Source organism: Emys orbicularis, chromosome 9 (assembly GCF_028017835.1).
Source record: "Emys orbicularis isolate rEmyOrb1 chromosome 9, rEmyOrb1.hap1, whole genome shotgun sequence".
NCBI lineage: Eukaryota > Metazoa > Chordata > Testudines > Emydidae > Emys > Emys orbicularis.
Genome location: NC_088691.1, coordinates 39631133 through 39647428, shown reverse-complemented (window position 1 = coordinate 39647428; position 16296 = coordinate 39631133). Strand labels below are relative to the sequence as shown.

The window sequence follows — 16296 nt, the reverse complement described above, 5'->3', positions numbered from 1 at the left end:
TTGGGTTTGATATACCCAGAAGTCCCTCCCTAGCAATAAGGAAATATACAAGAGCAAGCAGATTCTTTCCAGGTACTTTAATGGATTCCATAACAATGAACAAGATGGAGTTTAGAACTGGATCACTTGGCCCTGTAAGAGAGAAAAGACTGATTGAGTATGTGCAATACAGAACCCTACCACAAACATTTCAACTCGCCTCAGGGACCTCTATGGAGCATTATTCAAACAGCACCCTCTCACAGCCATTCTGAAAATCCAGTGACTAACATTACTCTCCCTGCCAAAAGCCAACTCTGCAACCTCATTAGTTTCTCCATTAAATAGTTACAGCCAACGAGCAGCAGGATCTTTACATTAATATAGAGGTGGCTAAGATCTGCTGGCCAGCTCTGGAAGTGTAGTTTTCTCACCATGCTCAGCACTGAAATGGCCACAGTCCACAGTTTAACTTTCACCCACAACCCCTCTCAGCACATACCTTTCTCTTCTTATCTCCTCCCAGCTCAAAGTGCTTGCACCTCTTAATGGCCAGCATTCTCTTGGACCTGCAGTTGGGCTCCACACACTCAAGCCTCAGCACAATCTTCTTCGTGGTTTTGGCCTGGAGAGAGAAAGTCAGTGAACAGAATATTCCCAGTAGCAGGCAAAGCCAGCCATCATTTAGCTCTAGAGAGGAACAGCTCATCCTGACGTACACTGCAGGCTAGGCGCTCCAAGGCCTTTCGGGAACAAAAACCCAGCAGCCTTGGGAGTTTGGAGACAAGAAATCTGGGAACAAACTCAACTTCCTATTCGGAATGAAGAGCACAGAGCTGACAAAACCATGGGGCCAGTTTCCCAGCACAGATCTATTACCACATTTCAGTCCTGGCCTGCAATATTCTGTCCATCCACAGGTTCTAGTCTGGATCCTAGAGATTAATGGTAATCCTAACCAGCAGCACTCCTTTTACCACTGGCTACTCAAATAGTTTCCAATACTACCAAGCAAACCAGATTATATTATGGTTCTGACAGACATGAAACTACACTGAACACACCCATCCTTCTGCTTGTTACCCAAGGACAGCAGTCACCAACTGTGCCACACAACCAGCATGCTAAAGCTACTTTGCAATGTCTCTCCCTATGCTCCTAATAGACCCAAGCAACACTGAAAAGCCACCAGTCTTAAAAGATGACCTGCAAATGAAAAAGTCTGAGTTGTGCCTATGTTCGTTATAAGGACCTGGAAAAAAAGTTACGGGGCTAATTCTGCTTTTTTTAAAATTACATTAGAAATTCCAATCTTTTTCCTGGAAGCCAAGAGAGGACCAGAAAACTAAGATGATACGCTGAGTTCACCAGTCCCCATTATCAGAGACATCTAATGAATCTTCCAGCAAAAACAGAAAACCAGACATGACACTCCAGATATTTCTATGGTTAAAATAAAAGTAAATCTCCCCACGCATTTTTTAAAGAAGGGCAGTTCTCCAGGCATCCTTTATACTTACGAAGCAGTGAAAGTGGGTACAAATCCATTTCCCCCCGCAGATCACCTTTAACATACAGTCTTAGGCCTGGGCTACACAGTTGTTGCACTGTATAACTATTTTTTTTTTTTAAAGCAAAAATCATATTCCTAACCAAAACAGTTATAATAGTAAATCTCTTAGTGTTGACACTGTTTATAGACATTGGATTTTTAAAATTCTTCCAGTCGTAACGATTTAAGGTATCAGCAATATGAGCAAGTGAAAGGGGTAATTTAATTTCTATCCCCATTATGTCCCTTTAAAAAAAGTCAGTGGGGCGGCCATTCCCTTCTGTCATTCAAGGGACATTGGCCAGCCCCGGCCAGGAGCAGAGCCCTGGGCTGGCTGCTGGTACCCCAGGCCAGCAGCGGGATGAGCAGGCCTGGACCCCAGCTGGCAGGGGGCCGGGCGGCTGGAACCCCAGACCAGCAGTGAGGTGAGCAGGGCTGGCGGCTGGAATCCCAGGCCGGCAGCAGGCTGAGCGGGGCCAATGGCCGGGACCCCGGCTGGCAAGGGGCCGGCGGCCAGAACCCCAGACCATCAGTAGGCTGAGCGGGGTGGCAGACAGAACCCCATACCGGCAGCGGTTCACCCACTGCCGGTCTGGGGTTCTGCTGGCTCCTCCTAGCCGGGGTCCCGGCCATCGGCCCCGCTCAGCCTGCTGCCAGCCATGGGTTCTGTTCACCCAGGCCAGCAGCGGGCTGAGCGAGGCCGGTGGCCGTGACCCCAGTTGGCAAGGGGCTGGTGGTCGGAACTCCAGACCCTCAGCTGGCTGAGCGGCTCAGCCCGCTGCCGGTCTGGGGTTCCATCCGCCGGCCCCCCGGCTGGCAGGTGCCGGCAGAACCCCAGACTGGCAGCGGGTGAACCGCTGCCGGTCTGGGGTTCTGTCCGCCACTCCGCTGCCGGTCTGGGGTTCCGTTGCCAGCCGGGGTCCCCGCTGCCAGCCTAGGGTTCCATTCACCCAGGCAGCTAGCAGACTGAGTGGGGCCGGCGGCCAGAACCCCGGCTGGCAGCAGCGTGCCAGTAAAAAATCAGCTCGCGTGCCGCCTTTGGCAAGTATGCCACAGGTTGCCAACCCCTGCACTAGACAAAGGCATGCTACTTCAATCTACCATGAGGAAAAAATTCCCATTTGGCCAAGGAGCAGCAGAGGAAAGGAATGAATTCAGGCACGAAAGGGCAAAACCTGTCATCAATACAAGTTGCTGAGCCTCAAGAACAGCAAGATTACACTCACTGCACCCAGTCTAGACCCATGCCAACATGCACAGACATCCCTACCCAAGGCTACCTACACATGCTATGAGTCTCTACTCAACAAACATCATGCCAGGCTATAGGAGTCTCTGAATTACCTCTGTTCACCAGAACACATGAAATTGACCAGAAGGTTTCAACACCCTTTTTCCTTTAGCATGCTCACCTTCTTACGGAAGATAGGCTTTGGCTGACCACCATAACCACTCTGCTTCCGATCATATCTCCTCTTTCCTACAGGGAAGAAACAAAACTATTCAGGCCAACAGTTGAAACTCATGAATGTCCAAGGATCCTAAGAGCCTCCACCCCATAATCACTATAGATTGTTAAACAGTTATGAAATCTAACAAATTCTCCACACATATCCGCTCCATTATCCCTTGTGCTTATTACCTCAAGAGCAATACATTACCCACTGCTAGGATTCAAACCCCCTTGGGCTCCCACTACCAGTAGTAATCATAACCCCATTACTGTCCACACTGGTGGTATATCTCACAGAGTAATAAATTCCTGCCTCCCAATGGAAAATTAGTCTAGAAATGCACTGATCTGCCCCTTACCCTGAGCATAGAGAGAGTCCTTGCCCTTCTTGTACTGGGTCACTTTGTGGGGCTGGTGCTTGCCACATTTCTTGCAGTAAGTCCTGCGGGTTTTGGGGACGTTCACCTAGCAGAGAACAATGTAGCATGTTAGAGTAATTGCCATGTAATCTGCCTGGGGCGTTCGAGCATTGCAGCTAAAGCAGGGCTAAGCATGAACAATGTCACCCTGCCCCCTTTCCCCCCAGCAACTGGGATTACAGCCAGTACACGAGTGCCTCTCTCTCCCAGCACAGGCGGGCGGTGCCCACTCATCCCACTGCCTCGACAAAGCAGGTAAAGCGAGGGGACGTGGGAGATGCCGCCCAACCCGAGCAGTGCAGCCAGCAGTGCCGGGTGAGCGCCCCCAGCCCATGCCCGCCCACCACGGGCTCGGCTAATAGAGGGGAGACAGGCCCGCGGCGGCTCCGCTCCCCGGGGCCAGCGACCCCTTCCCGCCTCTCCTCGCACCCGGCTCCCGGGAGCGGACAGGGCCCCAACCCACCCGACCGAGCCACGGCGGGATCTCCCGGATCGGCCCCGGCCGAGTCCCTCCACAGCGGCTCCCCGAAGCGTGTGGCCCGGCCCCGGGCTCAGGCGGGCGGTCCCCGAGGCGGATGGCGGCGGATACACCCAGGGCAGCCCCCTCTCACCATCCTGCCAGCAGCAGCAGCAACAGCACGGAAAGAAGGAACCTGACCCGGAAGCGGAAGGGAATAAACACTAGGGCGGAACAATAGAGTGAAAAGGGCGAACCAGAGCGCCGGTTGGCGACCATGGAGTGTGGCAGCAGCGAGCAGTGCGCCACCTACTGGAGAGAAGCAGATATTGCTGAGAAGGATGAAAGGAGACCGTTCATTGGTTGGGAAAGATCCTGGCTGGGCCAGTATGAGCCATAAAGATGAAGGAGAGCCTCTGATTGGTTGAGCTCCCGCCCAGCGTGGGGCAGAGGACACTGGAAGGGGTTGTGTGTGACAGTGAAATGCCGCAGCTGTATGAGCAAAAGGTGCATTGCACGTGCCAGATCTACTGCATGACCTGTGTGCAGGCATGTCTGTATTTGCACGAACCCACAGCCTGTGGGTGCAGTTGAGGGTCGTCTAGTTGTACATAGCAACAGAGGGTCCTGTGGCACCTTTAAGACTAACAGAAAGGTGCCACAGGACCCTCTGTTGCTTTTTACAGATTCAGACTAACACGGCTACCCCTCTGATACTAGTTGTACATGAGGCCCTAGGGGCCTGACCCTGAGAGATGACACTGGAGTCATTGGCAGTTGCAGGTCTCAGGCGCGGCTGTGCAGAGTTCAGCTACCCCACCTGGGGATTTCGGTATGTTCTTCAGGGAAATGGATGTCGTTTGTGGAGTAAAACTGCCCTGTCCATTATTCCCGAGTGTTACCAACCCTTTCCACAGACAGAACGCGTGCAAAGGTGCAGGTCATTCCATCCCATACCAACAGGGTGTCTACTGGGGAATGAAATCCTTAAATGACAAAGAAATTCATAATACTGCCAAGGCAGCAAAAATGCAGAAGTGTATTTCCTCTTATGTTACCATTTTTATCAACAGCAAAAAATTACCCTTAGCTAATGACTCAGTAGGAGGAAGTGTCTGGCCATGTCTCTGCCTCCAGCTCCAGAAAGAGCTCCAGTTAAATATGGCACATTAGTAGGGGCTGTCTCTGCCCCTCTCACCCCTAAAATCCCCGTTGCCCTACATGTGGAGCAGCTGGCTCTGCCCCTCTCCCCCCACACATCCCTTTGTCCCACATGGGGAAGGGAGCTCCAAGGGTATGTCTACATTGCAATAAAACTCCCACGTCTGGCCTGGGTCAGCTGGACTATAAAATTGCAGTGTAGATGTTCAGGCTTGGGCTGGAGCCTGGGTTCTGGGACCCTCCCCCTGAGCCCAAATGTCTACACTGCAATTTTTCAGCCCCACGAATCCAAGTCACATGATCTGGGCCAACCACGTGTATTTTATTGCTATGTAGACAGACCCTTACTGTCTCCACCCAACTGCTCCACATTTCTCATCTGTCTTGTCCTGTTCTCTCTTGTCCTGTTCCTCTGCCTGTCCTCTTCTATCTTGCCTGCCTGTCCTGTCTCTCCATCTGATCTCCCTTTTATTATCTGTCTGACGTCTGTCTGTTTGTCGCTCCATCTGTCCTCTCTCATTCTGCCTATGCCCTGAGTCCCTCTCCTTCCATTGCTGTGCCCTTGCCCATTGTCCCACCCTGCCTTTCTGCAGACACACCTCCTACCACTCACAGGCCAACCCCATGGCTTGGCCGTGGTGCCCTCTCTGCATAGGACTCATGGTGGCACTGTTGGAGGCTGCCTGTGGGATCAAGAGGAAACAAAGCTACTGGCTTAAGTCAGAAACCAAAAAAGGGAACTGAAAGGGTGGGGTTAGCTCTCAGTGGCCTTCCTTCCTCCCTCTCAGCTCTCTGTGAGAATGAGTCGCCTGCTGCCATTCCTATCACTAGCTGACCACCCCTGCATTTCAAACCAGCTGCCCACTGGCTGTTCTGGAGTCTGAATGCCACTGGGAAGCCACCCTTAGTGAAGAGAGCCAGCTCTGGGGCAGGCGCATGGAGGAGTGACAGGAGATCACCAGTAAGTTTCTGGAGACCCATTGGACCCTGTTGGGTGTGTGGAGGGGAGGTGATGAGGGTTGAGAGGGCGGCTGCTGTGCGTTGCACTGAGACCGGGAGGGGAGTGTCCAGCGTGTGCCACATGGAGTAAGCAGAGAAGGACATGCCATGCTTGGGAGCAATGCCCAGCAAGGGGTGTGGTATCCAGAAGGGAGGAGGAGCGGGTGTGAAAGCCATCGTCAGTTCATAACCAATGTGCCAGCCAGGCGGAATGACTGTGAAGGGTGGCTGCACAGTGTGACACGAGCAACATGAGATGCAGGATTGGAAAGTGTCTGGACGTCTCATGGGCTACACAGGGAGACCCCATAGACCCTAGAGATCACCCAGTGTGAGAGTATATCCAGGGCCTGCACCCAAGGCCAGAGTCTACAAGGGGTCAGAGTCCATAGGGTTAGGACTTGGGGAGGGTAGAGGTGGGGGGAAATCACACACAGGGTCAGAATACAGGAATGTAGGAACTGCCAAATCAGAGAAGCCCAGTAGCCAATCGCCTCTCACAGTGACCAGTGCCAGCTTGTTCCGAGGACAGTGCAATGACCAGTCGGGCAGGACCATGTCCAAAAGGGAAGTTTCTTCCTAGGCAGTTAGTCCTGAAACAGGAGGGTGCATGACCTTTATACATGTCCATTTTAGCTTGTGGGACTGCAGATATTATTATTCACCTAAATGTCTCATACTTATTTGGATCCTACTTGGCTCTGTGCCTCAGGAATGCCTTGTGGCAATGAGTTCCCCAGGTATCAATAGCAGCAATTCACATGGGGTCAGGATTGGTCTGGGGCCTCACCATGGCTTAGAGTCCCCATAAGGTTCACACAGTGGGTGACAGGGCCCTGATGTCCTCCCAGGCTGATAACATGGTCACTGGTGTACACAAAGGGATCAGGGGCCAAGGAGACAGAACAAGGTGGTGGGAGTCGGGACTCCTGGTTCCCTTCCCAGGTCTACCACTGAATTATTGTGTAACCTCAGGCCAGTCACTTCCTCTTGCCACGACTCAGTTTCCCCTGTGGCACCATAGTGATAATGGCATGCACCCACCTTGCAGGCGTTGTCATTTATGTGTAAAGGGCTTTGAGATCCATGGCTAGAAGGTCAAGGTGGGCAAAGCATGCCTAGATGTGACTGCCCTCCCTACCCGCCCAACCTGTGGGCAACAACAGAACTGAGCTGGAGCGTCTCAGCTTCATATAGCGCCACCTGCAGGGCAGCAGAGACACTGCCGAGTCCAGAGCATCAGCCGGGCAGGCGGAGGGGGAAGGGAGAGATGCAGAGCAGGGATGGGGGAGCAGCAGGGGAGAGTCCATATGGCGAAGGGTGCCCCTTGTTTCTTGTCTCCAGCACCCCCTGTCTCTGGCTGTCTTTCTCCCCAGCCTCCTGCCTCTCCATACCCAGTTGTCAGCCTTGCAGCTCCCACCTTGCCCTCCCTTTGTCCGTCTCGTCTGCGCAGGCCTGGCCTGCTGATGTACCAGCCAACTGGCTGCAGCATGCTGCAGGGAAGGAGGAAGCCTGGCACCCAGCATACAGTTTAGTATGGCTAATGGCTTTCTTCTTCTCTGGCTGGCCAGGTCCACCTGAGCTCCTCCAGCAAGGGGAGGGGGGAGCTGGCCGAGCTGAATGATGGACAGGAAAGGGTGGCCGCTTCTGTTCATCATGCCAAAAAGGCACCTGTTTCTGCTAGCGAGTGGGGGGCAGGGGTAGGGGCTCCAGCTCTCAATGAGGGGTTTCTTTCTAAGATACAAGACACTCAGCTGAGTCTCAGCATAATTTGAACACTACTGTGGTTTGATAAGTGGGGTCCCAGGTGTTCTGCTGCCTAGACATGATGAAATCCTGCTCCCTTGCTAAAGGAATGTGCTAAAGTGCTGTGATCTAGCAGAGGGGAGGCAGTCATACCTCAGGGCTGGGTGTGTCGCCGGGTGCGGTGGTACCTCGGGGCTGGGCGCGTCACCGGGTGCGGCGGTACCTCGGGGCTGGGCGCGTCGCCGGGTGCGGCGGTACCTCGGGGCTGGGCGCGTCGCCGGGGTACCTCGGGGCTGGGCGTGTCGCCGGGTGCGGCAGTACCTTGGGGCTGGGCGCGTCGCCGGGGTACCTCGGGGCTGGGCGCGTCGCCGGGGTACCTCGGGGCTGGGCGCGTCGCCGGGTGCGGCGGTACCTTGGGGCTGGGCGTGTCGCCGGGTGCGGCGGTACCTCGGGGCTGGGCGCGTCGCCGGGGTACCTCGGGGCTGGGCGTGTCGCCGGGTGCGGCAGTACCTTGGGGCTGGGTGTGTCGCCGGGTGCGGCAGTACCTCGGGGCTGGGCGCGTCGCCGGGGTACCTCGGGGCTGGGCGTGTCGCCGGGTGCGGCAGTACCTTGGGGCTGGGTGTGTCGCCGGGTGCGGCAGTACCTCGGGGCTGGGCATGTCGCCAGGGGTTGACAGGGCAAAGATGATACTGTGTTCGCCTTCCCCTTCGTTTTTTGGTCACTGAATTTTATTTCACTCAGTTAAGTCTCTGAAGTGCAAAGATCGTTTCTTGTAAAAACTTCTTGTTAAGCTGTGAGCCTGAAGTGGCTGCTCCCCACCAAGTGAAATCAAACTGCACAGCCAGAGATAGTTGCTCCCAGGACTGAGCACTAGGTAGGCTAAGGACATAAAATTGAACCCCACTGTGGAGTGAGGAGATCCAGGCACAGCGGCCTCCTGAAATGTCTTGTCTTAACCCCGGACTTCTCAGAGCTCTGAACTCAGCTGTCGTCATTATTTTATCTCTGAATCCCTCCCTTGCTAAAGAACCCCCACCCTCTCCCCTACACCCATGCTGGGGAGTTCCTTCAGACCATCTCTTGCCGCTTCCTTTCCCTGCTCCATTGCTGGTCATCACTGGACTGACTCAGCAAACTACTGCCATGGCACTTGAATGGGGATCCCACAGTGTGTTGGGGTCAGAAGTAGGGCTGGCAATGGGAATTACCCCTGTCTAAGGTTAAACTGGCGGAGTGGCTATATGCAACCCCTTGCCATCCAGGACCTGGCATGTCTGAGACATGGGGGGGGGGGGAGGGAGGCGCCACAGGATGCTGCATTTCAATTATTATCTGCTTCTCATGGCTTCTAGAGGGCCCTGGGCAGCCCTAACATAAGTTAGAACATCCCCGAGGCTGCTCTAAATTGCACCAGGGGCCAGAGAGGGCCCCAAATGACCCCAGAATATAGCATGGTCCTTCCCCTTCCCCGTTCCAGCACTGAGCATAGGAATGGAGCAACTAGAATCAGGGCCTCTCTCTACCCTGCCCGCTCCAGCCCCAATCCCCAGTGTGAACCCAGCCAGCCCTGCTCTCCAACCCCTCCCGTCTCCTGCTACACTCCAGGGAGCCCAGCTCCACTCTGCCTTTGCTCTGTGTTCAGACCTTGTGTTTGTGCCAGGAGCCAAGCCCCAGCAGAGCAGGAATCCCCGAGTGAGTCCATTTGAGAACTCTGCCCCTGCCCCTGGGGGCATCTTCAGTTGCTTCCAGGGCGTCAGTGCTCATTGAGAGCAAACCTGGCTCCAGTTAAAGCAGCATGTTTGACTGCAGAGCCTTGATGGCTGGGCTATGCAAATCCCCACAGTGGCACAGATGAGTGAGCTGGGCAGGTTCCTCTCAGGGGGGCTGAGGGCTGTAGCTCAGCTCAGCCACGTGTATCTCACTTTCAGCACAGGGACAAGATGCTCAGGGAGGAGGGGCAGTCGATGAAATCACAAAGCAGGACACTGGCACAGCTGTGTGCTGCAGGATCCCTCTGGGGTTCCTGAACCAAAGCTTAGCATCTATTAAACTTATATTGCCAGGAACACGTAATCCAAAAAGCAGCCTCAGCATTTTAGCAGCTGCCACATTTTCCTGTGATCAGCCTCTTCGAAACGGCTTTTCTGCTTAGCTCTGTCTCCACACTAATTGCACACAGATGCAGACTAGAACATTAGTTGAAACAATATATTGGGCCAAATTCCACATTGCAGCTCCCCTTGATTTCAGCTACAGTTAAAAACAGCATCCTGGTCTACCATCTTTTGCTTTTTCACCCAGGCCCTGCTAGGCAAGAGGAACCCAGCCATTGACATGGACCCCACATTCCTACTTTTGCATATACCGCAAAAGAAGTAACCCTTTAGTTGCTGTGTTGACTATTGTACAGTGCTTCTCTGTCCCAGGCTCCAGCTATCATTCAACCTCTCCTCTTCCCCATGGCTACACTGATGACCAGGATTACCCATTCAGTTATAGTGGCCTCATTGGGACACACTTTTACACCCGGCGTTGTTCTTTGCCCTTTACATCAGAGACAGTAACAGCAGAGGGTCCCCGCCAGAGAGAATACAGCTGGGGGAGGGAGGGGTTCCCATTCTTTTTCACCACAGAGCTGGGGGGAGGGGATATTCCTGCTGTAGGATGGACAGATGCAAAGAAGTGGAGTGAGAGGACAGAAAGATGGACACGGATTGCAAAAGTTTGGGGGAAGGAGGGGCTGATCGATCTCTCTCTCTTTCTCTGCTGTAGGGCTTCAGGGGAATTCCCCAGGAAGCCTCAGGACTTGGGGACCCCCCTTCTATCCCCCAATCAATGACAGATTAAGTACAGATCTCATTGGTTCCTGGCGGGCAGGGACCCAGGATGCAATGTACATGCATAGAATAGATCCGTCTGTAGGGCCCCACTGCTTGAGGGGAGTGGGGCCAGGAGGCACAGGAACCGTGAGCTCAGGGTGCCCTCCCTGTTGTTTCTTGGGTTTAGATTTCCAGCACCTCCCTGAGGTGTGCATCCAGACAGCCCAGAATGCACTGCATAGCGGCATGCTAAATTCAGACACAAGAAGCATGAAGCATCCGGTGGATAGCTCATGTGACAGGCCAAGCACACACACAGTTGGGGGCATCAGAGAATCACACAGAGCCACTTCCATCCCCCTTATCTGAAGGGAGAAAAGACCACCCCCGTCTCTTTGGGCCCTAGCTTAGAGATCCAATGAGCCACCACTGCCCACCCTCCTCTTCTCTCCTCCCCCGCACCCAACCTGGTGCTGCCTATAGACCCATATCTGAGCCACATCACGCAGCCTCACTGAGCTCTGGGGTTTGACACTTTGTATGTACAAATGCAGCTGTCCCACATTTGTCAGAGCACAATTGACCAAAGTGTCATATCTACAGGAAGTAACATTAGCCAGGCAGAGGGGGAGCCATCCTCTCACTCCCACTCCTGTGCTTTCACTTCGATAGAAATGGACAGCTTACTGCGAGGTATGTGGCGAATGGCGCTGGGGAGTCACCCAGTGGCAGTGGCTGGCCCTTTAGAAGCAGAGATGGGAATGTGGGCTGGGAGCAGAGTCCCTGGGTGGTGACCTGGGTTCAATTGAGGTACTGCCTAGAGGGTCCCAATCAAGGTTGGGCCCTGTTGTGCTGGCTGGGTGCTGCCCGGATATAGGTTAGAAGACACACCCTGGGCTGAGCTGGGTGTTATTTCAGTGAGGATGAAGGAGGCTGGACTGTCTGTGGGGCCATAGGAATAGAGTGCAAGGGACCTGGTCCTCCCTTGGTATTTATCTTCCTTTCCTTTGTCACTGGGCTCTACCTGGAAGACACACTGAGGAGCTGTCCTGCCTGCACGTGGATGCTAGCCATTGCTCGGGTGCTACGTGGCAAGGTAATGCCTTTTTCACTCGTCAGTAGAGTGGGGTAACTAGTTTGACAACTCTGTTTGGGGCAGACGCGGCAGATCCAGCTCAGCGTGACTCCTAGGGTCAGATCGCTGGCGATTAGTGAGGGTCCGGAGATCTGGGGACATGGCCGAAAATGCCTTCTGGGCATTGGAGTACTAATGGTTATTCCTATGAAAAGTCATTATCACCAGAATTAACTGTGTGATTCAGCAGTCCCTGGTTGTTATTCAGTCACCTACCCAGGGAGCAGAAATAATGCTGTGGGAGTCAGGTAACCTGTCCCACGCCACAAAGACCATACAGCCAAGGCAAACAACTTGCTAACAGTAATAATATAATACCTACCTCTTCTATAGTGCTTGTCACCAGTAGATCTCAAAGCACTTTACAAAGACGGTATCATTATCCTCAGTTTACACATGGGGAAACTGAGGCACGGGGCAGGAACAACTTGCCCAAGATCACCCAGTAGACCAGAACCAGGAATTGAACCTAAGTCTTACTCCAGTGCCCTTTCCATTAGGTCATCCTGCCTCCATTGCCATAGGAAATGGCAGCTAGTTTCCCTAGGCCACTTCCCTGCCCCCCCCCCATTCAGATCCTTAAGACTCTCTTGTGCCATGATGCCCGCAAGGTGCGAGTCAATCGAATCGTACAGATTTTCACCCATTTTTCAGAGATATTTTTAAACAAAACTGTACAGAAAAATAATTGTTCAGTGAAGCTGTGCGTGGGCCACTGCTCAGAAGATCATAGCTAATTACCGCAAGCCCTCTCTGTGCTCCCCAGCTCAGTTGGTTTGCCTCTCGTCTGAAACTGCAAAATTCAGCTACTCCGGCGATAGGGGCCATACAAATATCAGACAGACAGAATCTTCAAGGCGGGGACCGTGCCAGTTTATTTGAACTACCAGGCATCACAGCATGCTTACGAGCACAGCAAAACATAACTAACGACTGCTTGGCTGGCTGGTTCTTGCTCACAAGCTATAGGTCTAACTCAGGGGTGGGCAAACTTTTTGGCCCGAGGGCCACATCGTGAAATAGAAATTGTATGGCGGGCCATGAATGGTCACAAAATTGGGGTTGGGGTGCGGGAGGTGGTGAGGACTCTGGTGGGGGGTGCGGGCTTTGGGGTGGGGCTGGGGATGAGGAGTTTGGGGTGCAGGAGGGTGCTCTGGGCTAGGATCAAGGTGTTTGGAGGGTGGGAGGGGGATCAGGGCTGGGGCAGGGGGTTGGGGTGCAGGAGGGGCTCAGGGGTGCAGGCTCCAAGCGGCGCATACCTCAAGCAGCTCCCAGAAGCAGTGGCATGTCCCTTCTCTGGCTCCTACGCAGAGGCGCAGCCAGGCAGCTCTGCACGCTGCCCCATCTGCAGGCACCGCCCCTGCAGCTCCCATTGGAGTACCGGAGGGGGCCACTGGAACATGTAGGAGTCAGATTGGGGCCAAGCCGTGCCCTCCGGGAGGCACATGATGTGGCCCCCGACCCAGCAGCCAGGGCGGGGCTCGACCCAGGGCCCTGACTGGAGCAGGGCCGAGCCCAGTCCCCAGCAGGAGCTCGTGGGGCCGGCTTACAACGGCTCGTGGGCCAGATGCAGCCCCCGGGCCGTAGTTTGCCCACCCCTGGTTTAACTGATCACCATATGTGGGAGTCGGGAAGGAATTTCTCCCCAGGTCAGATTGGCAGTGCCCTTGAGGGTTTTCACCTTCCTGTGCAGCATGTGGGTGCAGGTCACTTGCCAGGATTATCTGGGCATATCTCACTTCATCACTTCATCAGGGCTCGGGCACTGGTGTACTTCAGTCCCTCCCGTTCTCTGCCTGGGGCATGTCATAGTCTAGTTTCTCATGGGCTGCAATACTTTGGTCTAATTTTGGTTGTGGGGTGTAGTGTGTGGGTGCTGGTGGCCTGGGCGATACAGGAGGTCAGCCTGAGTGATCTGGGGGGGTCCCGTCTGCCCCTAAATCTGTGACGTTAATTAATAACAACTTGCAGCCTGAGCATTTTGTGGATGCTTCTGAACAATGAAATCAAGATCGAGTTGTGAATGATTCTTGAGCCAGGAGAAGGGGAAGGGGGATGGTTTTTTATAACAGCTACTCTTGCTGCTAATGCACGACCAGCTCTACTCTTTGATAATTGGAATGTAGAAACTGCCTCAACAGACCCGGCAAATTGTCGAGGTACTGGATCCTGTCTCTGGCAGTGTCCTCTGCATGATGTTTCAGATAAAGGCAACCTCCCCCCCTTTGAATGTATCTGTGTGCTCAGTTGTGCAATGCTGTATGTGGGAAGAAAAATTCCTTCTGGACAACTTTTGACCAGCCTATACACCAAGGACTAGACTCCGCTGTACCATTGATTTTGATGGGGTTATTGTCATTGACTTCAGTGGCAGCAGGACTAAGCCGTAAAGCATGAGGACTGGTAAGCCTGTAACTTCAGAACACCTAGTGGAACTGCAAATGTTACTCCTGTGCATCATAAATTGTGGTTTGAATTTTACTGAATTAGTTTTATAATACCCTGCAGCAGTGAGTTTCACAGGTTAATACTTCCCTTGTGTAAAAAAGTCTGCCCTTGTATCTGTATGAAATGTGTTGCCTTCCCTGCCCTTATAGGAGGGGGAAGGGAAGGGGAGTTCTCCGCTGGCCTTCTCTGAACCATTCATTATTTCCTGTTTCTCCAGCAAATCACTTCTGGCTCTTCTCCCTCCAAATTAATAGGCCATGGCCCTGCCTATAAGAGGGCTGCTTGTAATAGTGGCTTAAAACAATTTTATTCTATTTTTGGATCACAGCTTTTCTCCCTTGCCATTAGCATCTCTCCTTTCATTATTATGTATCTCTGTAATTACTGAGCCCTGCAAAGCGCTCTGGGATACAGTTTGCACCCCAGGAAAGGCATTAGACAAAATAAAGCTGTATCCTTTTTTTAAAAAAGGATTATTTAGAGCATCCTCATGCTATCGTTAGTTAGGAGCATTCTGCAAGAGGGAAAACAGAAGTGATTTTAACATCAAGTGAAATGGACATCACATGTGACTCACAGGCATCCAGTGCTAATGATGTTAAACTGGCTAAGTCTTGGGCATGTTGAAATGGGCATAGCCAAGCAGCATTTTAGAGTAACTAACTGAGATTTCCATATGTGACTGTCCAGGCCGTCAGCTAGACTTAGCCAGATTTTGGGGTCATTTTGGGAGCCTTCCATATTAGGGTAAAAGTCACTCAAATATTAGAGCTTCTAGGCTGCAAACTATTCCATATGTGGGAAGTATGTAGTTATTAGGGCTGTCGATTAATCGCAGTTAACTCACGCGATTAATTTTTTTGAGTTAATCGCGATAAAAAAATTAATCATGATTAATTGCAGTTTTAACTGCACTGTTAAACAATAGAATACCAACTGAAATTTATTAAATATTTTGGATGTTTTTCTACATTTTCATATATATTGTGTTCTGTGTTGTAATTGAAATCAAAGTGTATATTATTCTTGATTACAAATATTTGCACTGTGAAAGATAAACAAAAGAAATAGTATTTTTCAATTCACTTCATACAAGTACTGTAATGCAATCTTGGTGTGGTGAAAGTGCAATTTACAAGTGTAGATTATTTTTGTTACATAACTGCACTCAAAACCAAAACAATGTAAAACTTCAGAGCCTACAAGTCCACTCAGTCCTACTTCTTATTCAGCCAATCACTAAGACAAACAAGTTTGTTTACAGTTACATGAGATAATGCTGCCCTCTTCTTATTTACAATGTCATCAGAAAGTGAGAACAGGCATTTGCATGGCACTTTGTAAGACAGCATTGCAAGGTATTTACGTGCCAGATATGCTAAACATTCATCTGCCCCTTCATGCTTCGGCCACCATTCCAGAGGACATGCTTCCATGCTGACGACGCTCGTTAAAAAAATAATGCGCTGTTTTACCCCCATTCTGCCATATATTTCATGTTATAGCAGTCTCGAATGATGACCCAGCACATATTGTTCATTTTAAGAACACTTTCACTGCAGATTTGACAAAACGCAAAGAAGGTACCAATGTGAGATTTCGAAAGATAGCTACAGCACTCGACCCAAGGTTTAGGAATCTGAAGTGCCTTCCAAAATCTGAGAGCGACGAGGTGTGGAGCATGCTTTCAAAAGTCTTAAAAGAGCAACACTCTGATGAGGAAACTACAGAACCCAAACCACCAAAAAAGAAAATCAACCTTCTGCTGGTGGCATCTGACTCAGATGATGAAAATGAACATGCATCGGTCCGCTCTACTTTGGATCCTTATCAAGCAGAACCCGTCATCAGCATGGACGCATATATTCTGGAATGATGGTTGAAGCATGAAGGGACATATGAATCTTTAGCGTATCCGGCACGTAAATATCTTGCGATGCCAGCTACAACAGTGCCATGTGAACGCCTGTTCTCACTTTCAGGTGACATTGTAAACAAGAAGAGGGCAGCATTATCTCCTGCAAATGTAAACAAACTTGTTTGTCTGAGCGATTGGCTGAACAAGAAGTAGGACTGAGTGGACTTACAGGCTCTAAAGCTTTACATTGTTTTATTTTTGGATGCAGTT

General features: G+C 51.8%; 2 protein-coding genes across 2 annotated transcripts in view; one reads left to right on the top strand and one right to left on the bottom strand.

Moving 5' to 3' along the window:
• Positions 1-62: 62 nt before the first annotated feature.
• RPL36A (ribosomal protein L36a) lies at positions 63-4104 on the bottom strand. Its single transcript, XM_065410724.1, has 5 exons — positions 4015-4104; positions 3344-3449; positions 2944-3011; positions 482-604; positions 63-132 (listed from the first exon to the last, which is right to left on the bottom strand). Exons 1-5 carry the CDS (start codon positions 4015-4017, stop codon positions 112-114), a joined length of 321 nt encoding a protein of 106 aa, XP_065266796.1. The 5' UTR covers positions 4018-4104; the 3' UTR covers positions 63-111.
• A 1778-nt stretch (positions 4105-5882) lies between these two features.
• Positions 5883-16296, top strand: part of BTK (Bruton tyrosine kinase) — a 30789-nt gene continuing 20375 nt past the window's right edge. Inside the window, exon 1 of the mRNA XM_065411337.1 lies at positions 5883-5982. The gene's annotated coding sequence lies outside the window, so the exon portion shown is untranslated. The remainder of the gene's footprint in view (positions 5983-16296) is intronic.

Coding starts and splice junctions, on each gene's coding strand:
- RPL36A (XM_065410724.1), bottom strand. Junction 3,012..3,343: donor GGACTCTCTCTATGCTCAGG/GTAAGGGGCAGA, acceptor TCTTCCCTGTAG/GAAAGAGGAGATATGATCGG. Junction 133..481: donor GAGGAGATAAGAAGAGAAAG/GTATGTGCTGAG, acceptor TCTCTCTTACAG/GGCCAAGTGATCCAGTTCTA.